General features: G+C 61.5%; 1 protein-coding gene across 1 annotated transcript in view; it reads left to right on the forward strand.

Annotated features, from left to right (window-relative positions):
* The window catches only part of Il3ra (interleukin 3 receptor subunit alpha), a 16,220-nt gene that overhangs the window by 8,200 nt on the left and 2,147 nt on the right, over nt 1-5,873 (forward strand). The window contains exons 9-19 of the mRNA XM_029556105.1: nt 253-384; nt 465-546; nt 1,945-2,056; nt 2,285-2,338; nt 2,742-2,828; nt 3,234-3,361; nt 3,573-3,687; nt 4,825-4,957; nt 5,075-5,256; nt 5,419-5,534; nt 5,808-5,834. Coding sequence (XP_029411965.1) covers nt 253-384; nt 465-546; nt 1,945-2,056; nt 2,285-2,338; nt 2,742-2,828; nt 3,234-3,361; nt 3,573-3,687; nt 4,825-4,957; nt 5,075-5,256; nt 5,419-5,534; nt 5,808-5,834 — 1,168 coding nt within the window. The remainder of the gene's footprint in view (nt 1-252; nt 385-464; nt 547-1,944; nt 2,057-2,284; nt 2,339-2,741; nt 2,829-3,233; nt 3,362-3,572; nt 3,688-4,824; nt 4,958-5,074; nt 5,257-5,418; nt 5,535-5,807; nt 5,835-5,873) is intronic.

A 5,873-nucleotide genomic window follows, 5' to 3' on the forward strand; every position in this document is an offset into this window, starting at 1 on the left:
CTGGTCTGGACTGATCTGGGCTGGTCTGGACTGGTCTGGTCTGGTTTGGACTGGGCTGGGCTGGTGGGTGAGGTTGCCCACAAACTCCTGGTCCTCACTGTTCTGACTCAGGGCACTTGGCGTTTCTCTTCCCCTGGATGACGGCAGCCGCCCCGACAGCCTGGGTGCTTGGTGCAGGGTGGGCTATGGGGAGGGCTGTGGTGTGGCCTGGCAAGGCCTGCGCTGTCGACCATTGGGGACCCCCTCCTCCAGGTCCACTGGCACCACCCACCTCACCGCGGGTTCCCACTTCCTCTGCCATCTCTGTGCAGCTGCTGTGGGCGGGGTGACATCAGCATCCATCTCCACCCTGAGGCCCCAGATCCGGGTTCGGGTCCCGGGAGGGTTCGATGCAGGAACAGGATAGATCGTGCAGGGTTGATTAGCAGGGCACCCTGCGTCCTTGACACCCTGTCCTCCCCCAGGTCCTCCCTGAGGCAGAGGCTATGCCCGTCCATCCCCAAGGTGAAAGTGGAGCTGGCCGAGGGCTTCTGTCCTGGTGCCGAGGTGAGTGACACCGGGGTCCTTTTTCGTGGCGGAGTAATATTCCAGTGACTAGATCTACCACAGGTGCTCACCCATTCATGCACTGAAAGAGACTTGATTCATCTCTGCCACTCAGCTGTGGTGTTTGTTTGGTTTCCTTCCTTTTTCATGACTAAGTAATATTCCACTGAATGGCTCTACCATGGGTGCTCCATCTGTTCATGCACTGATAGAGCCTTGGGTGGTTTCTGCTACTCAGCTGGGGTGCTTGTTCAGGTTTGCTCGGTCCCCTTTCGGCCATATCCGCAGTGTACTTCTCCCCCTCCTCAGGTCACGTGGGTGGAAGCAAATCTTCCAGAAAGTCTGCTGGAGCCTGAAGAATTCCTCCGGGTGGAAGAAGCACAGTGATTTCCAGGCCTGGGGGGGGTGGCGCCAGCCCAGCGTGCACCGGGCAGCCCAGCACCTGGGTGTGAGCTGGGGGTGTGTGTGCCACGGACATGACGTCAGGGATGTCTAGCAACAACATGATTTCAACTGAGGGGAGGGCTGAGTGGGGAAAAGTGCTTGTTACTAAGTCTCAAGATCCAAGTTCAATCCTGGGTGGGACCCGCCTGGGTTGAGGAGAGAACCGAGTCGTCCCCGGTGCTGCCCTGATGCATTATGGGAGTAAGAAATAAATGAAAGTCCTCGACAGCTGTCGGTCATCCTCCCGTCCCACTCCGTGTGCAAAGGGGGGGGGTGTGAGGTGCTGGCTGCAGGCTGAGCTGAGTTCACGTGACATCACACAGGTTGGAGATGGGGGGCCGTGTGCAGCAGGCAACAACTCAGCATCAAGTACTGGCTGCTCCCTGAGCTTCGGGTTCCAGTACCTACATGGTGGCTCACAACCGCCTGAAGGCCCACTCCTTGTTCAGCGGTGCTGGGAAGGAGTACTGCCACTTGGAGAACTCGGTTGCTCGAGTGCTGCTGAGGGGACTCAGTTGCACAACCTGTGGGCAATGGAGATAATCAGGACATTGCATCCGAGGTCGTCCACACTTCCTGTGCTTCCTGGAAGCACCACACCCAAGTGTCTTCGAGCACCCAGATACAGAAATGGCACTTAGTACAGCACCACTGCTGCAGACATGGCACTTAGCACAGCACCCATGCTGCAGATATGGCACTTAACACAGCACCCCAGTGTGCAGATATGGCACTTAACACAGCACCCCAGTGTGCAGACATGGCACTTAGCACACCACCCCATGCTGCAGGCAGAGCACTTAGCACAGACTGCGTGCTGCAGGCATCATCCATCTTGGGGACCCTGGGATGGACTTGCACAGTAGAAGCAGCCGATGCAGGATCTGTGGGAGGAGAAGGGGGCCGAGCGTGGGGTGCCCTCAACCCCGTAGCGCGAGTACCCTGCGTGCTTAGTTTCCCGGGCGGCCTTGGGGTGCACAGGCGGGGCGGGGGGGGAGACCCCGACCCCCGGAGGCCGAGCTGAGGACGCAGCTGCGTTTCTATGGCCGGAAGTTGCTCAACCGCGGTCCGCCGAGCGATAATTAGAATCAGAACAAAGAGGACTCCACACCAGGAAAGACCCGGAGGAAAGGACGCGCGGGGTTCCGGGAAGAGCGCTGCACCGCCTCAGAGCTCACAGGGGGTACTCGGACCAGCACCCCGCGGGACACTCGCTGCTGTTCCCCGCCCCGGGGCTCCCTGCGGCGGTTTCTATTCAGAGAGAGAGAGAAGGCGCTGGGTGCTGGGAGCTGAGTTCTCCCGGAGGATCCGACTCTGGAGTCCAAGCGGAGGGGGCACGGAGCTCAAGGTAAGAGTTCCTGGGGGACTCAACCAGAGATCACGAACTGACACCCACGGTGGCCGGGGGTGGGGGGATGTCAACAGGGCGCGTTGCCATGGCAACAGGCTCCAAATCCAGATGGAGACCTCGTCCAGGTCCGTGTCCCGCTCCCCCAGTCGAGAGAGGGACAGACACAGCTGTGAGGTCATCACGCCGCAGGGGAATACTACTCAGCCCTGAAAAGGAACAAGGCTCAGAGACAGGGCCTCACCTGGACGGATCCACCAGGCACGGAGGGGCGGAGGGGGGAAACGGATGCTGAAGAACACGTCACGGGCACCGGCCCAACTCCCGTGATATTACACACACACACACACACACACACACACACACACAAACGCACATTCACCCTCCGGGTTGTCTCCTCCAGCTCAGACTGCGCCCACCATGGCCCCCCTGTGGCTCCTCGTCCTGCTGACGCCGGGGTCTGTTTTGCTGACCCCTGACCCTGACCCGGGTAGGTTCCGGATGGAAATGGTGTGTGGCCAGAAGCTGCACTGCCTCTGAGAAGGGCGGAGGGTCTCAGGGACAAACCGGTCCTGGGGAGTCCAGGCTGTCAATCTCCCGCTAGGCCCCGCCCCCACCCCTCTTTAGTACATCCTGACCTGTCAGTCTCCCGCTAGGCCCCGCCCCCAGCCCCTCCCTAGTGGAGTCTGGGCTGTCAGTCCCCCTCTAGGCCCCGCCCCCAGCCCCTCTTTCGTACATCCTGAGCTGTCAGTCTCCCGCTAGGCCCCGCCCCCAGCCCCTCCCTAGTGGAGTCTGGGCTGTCACTCTCCCTCCCTCGCAGTGCTGCGGTCTGTTTGGCTAGGTGCTCCCAGGCGGGCCGTGTCCGGAGACTACCCCGCGGTGGTCCCCCTTCCAGGTGCGCCCGGCCCTTTCAGGAACCTGCGACTGGAGCCCAACGAGCGTAGGCTGAGCTGGGAGATGGATGCACACGGCCCCACTGGTTCGCCAGTCCTGTGTCAGAAGGATGCACAGAATCCGGTGGTGGTGAGCCGGGTCGGGGAGGGCCGTGTGCAGACACAGAGCACCTAGTTCCCAGCACTCAGGGTCCGTGTTTGTTTGGTGGTGAGTCCAGTCATGCCGTGTGCACACACAGAGCACGGAGTCCCCAGCACATGGAGTGTTTGATTGGCAGGCCTGGTATCCGTGGCCCACGCAGGTCCCCACACCCAGGTCCTAATTCTCGGAGTTTCCGCAGGCTTCTCAGCAGACGTGCACGTTCTACACGCTGTCCTTGTGCAACATCACCCGGTTCACCGTCTACGTGCGGGACGACCCGGCCACATCCACCTGGATCCGCTTCCCCAAGGACGGTGAGGGCCGTGGAACTGGACTTTCAGGACATCGCACGCCTTGAGTGGGTGCTGGCAACCGAAGCTCGGTACTCTTCCCGGGCAGCCAGTGCTCGTCACTGTCACCGCTGAGTCGTCTGAGGCTGACATCACAGTCTCGGACATCCTCCTGTCACAGTGCACAGTGGAGAGGAGACTCAGCCCCTTTCAGTGCGATGTGCTCAAACGCCCGGCTCCACCCCAACTTGAACTCAGTCCCTCCCTGTCCTTCAGTCTGGTCTGGTCTGGTCTAGTCTAGGCTGGTCTGATCTGTGATAGTCTGTCCTGGTCTGGTCTGGTCTAGGCTGGATTGGGCTGGTCTGTCCTGGTCTGGTCTGGTCTGGTCTGGTGTGGTCTGTCCTGGTCTGGGCTGGTGTGGTCTGTCCTGGGCTGGGCTGGTCTGGTGTGGTCTGTCCTGGGCTGGGTCTGGTCTGGTCTGGGCTGGGCTGGTCTGGTCTGGTCTGTCCTGGTCTGGGTTGGGCTGGGGTGGTCTGGGTTGCACTGGACTGGTCTAGTCTGGTCTGGTCTAGTCTGTCCTGGGCTGGGCTGTCCTGGTCTGGGTTGGGCTGGTCTGGGTTGGTCTGATCTGGTCTGGTCTGATCTGTCATGGTCTGGGCTGGGCAGGTCTGTCCTGGGCTGGTCTGTCCTGGTCTGGGCTGGTCTGGTCTGGTCTGTCCTGGGCTGGGCTGTCCTGGTCTGGTCTGTCCTGTCCTGTCCTGGTCTGGTCTGGTCTAGGCTGGATTGGGCTGGTCTGTCCTGGGCTGATCTGGGCTGGTTGGGCTGGTGTGGTCTGTCCTAGGCTGGTCTGTCCTGGTCTGGTCTGGTCTGGTCTGATCTGGGCTGGGCTGGTCTGATCTGGTCTGGTCTGGTCTGTCCTGGTCTGGGATGGGCTGGTCTGATCTGGTCTGGTCTGGTCTGGTCTGTCCTGGTCTGGTCTGGTCTGGGCTGATCTGGGCTGGTCTGGTCTGATCTGGTCTGGTCTGGTCTGGTCTGTCCTGGTCTGGTGTGGGCTGGTCTGTCCTGGTCTGGTCTGGTCTGGGCTGAGCCCCTTTCGGTCACTGTGCTCTGACCACACCTGGCCTTGAGCTCAGTCTCTCCCTGTCCCCGGTCTCTGTCCAGATCCCAACCGCGGGGCTGCGGCCTCCAACCTGCAGTGCTGGGTGTACCACACCGACACCCTGACCTGCACCTGGGAGCCCGGCCGCACGGCCCCCGGCGACGTGCAGTACCGGCTGTTCTGGAGGAAGGCGGGGTGCGCACGGTGGAGGGGGTGTCGTCGAACCCGGGTCGGTCCGGATGGGGGGGATCGGGTGAGGAGGGATGGGGCGGGGCGGGGCCTCGAACCCCTTCCGTCTGTCCTCTCCATCAGTTCCGGGAGGGACCAGGACCAGGAGTGTCTGCACTACGGCCAGGACACCCTGGGGCGCAACGTGCGCTGTGACGTCAGCAACGTCTCCCTGGTCTCCCACCTGCTCATGGTGACGGTGAACGGATCCAGCCAGCAGGAACCAGTGTCCTGCAGCGACCGATCCGTGCATCTGAAGAGTGTAGGTGAGCGCCGCCCGGGACCGGAGGGAGCACTAGACAGGGAAGAAGAGGAACAGGAAGTGGAGACGGAGGAAGAGAACGAGGAAGAGGAGGGGGAGGAGGAAGTGGAGGAAGAGGAGGAGCACACACTCTGAAAGTGCTCACAGAAAGTGCTGTGCGTCCCAGAGGTGCTGAGTCCTCCCGAGATCACGGCCCAGTGTAACAGAACCCACGCGCTCATGCGCTGGAGCATGAGGAGCCTCTTCCCTCGGACGTTCACTTACCACCTGGAGATCCGGCAGGTGAGGCTGGGGACCCGGCTTATCCCGGAAGTGGGGCGGGGTCTGGGGGCGACGCCGTACACAAGCCTGGATCTGTGGGAACAGGTGGAAGAGGTTGGGAAGGGGGCTCGGTGGGTGCTTGTAGCCCAGTGGGCAGAGTGCTTGTAGGTCAGTGGGTAGAGTACTTGCAGCTCAGTGGGCAGAGTGCTTGTAGCTGAGTGGATGGAGGGGAGGTGAGGGTGGGAAGGTCTATCTCGGGCAAACGTCACCTAGCCCTGTGCTTCCGTCTTGCAGAGCTCAACTTTTGTGTCCAACACGACGGTGAGTGACCCGGGTCCTGACACCCCCCAGCCCCAACCC

This window comes from Nannospalax galili, unplaced genomic scaffold (assembly GCF_000622305.1).
Source record: "Nannospalax galili isolate Female #2095 unplaced genomic scaffold, S.galili_v1.0 scaffold3027, whole genome shotgun sequence".
Taxonomy (NCBI): Eukaryota; Metazoa; Chordata; class Mammalia; order Rodentia; family Spalacidae; genus Nannospalax; species Nannospalax galili.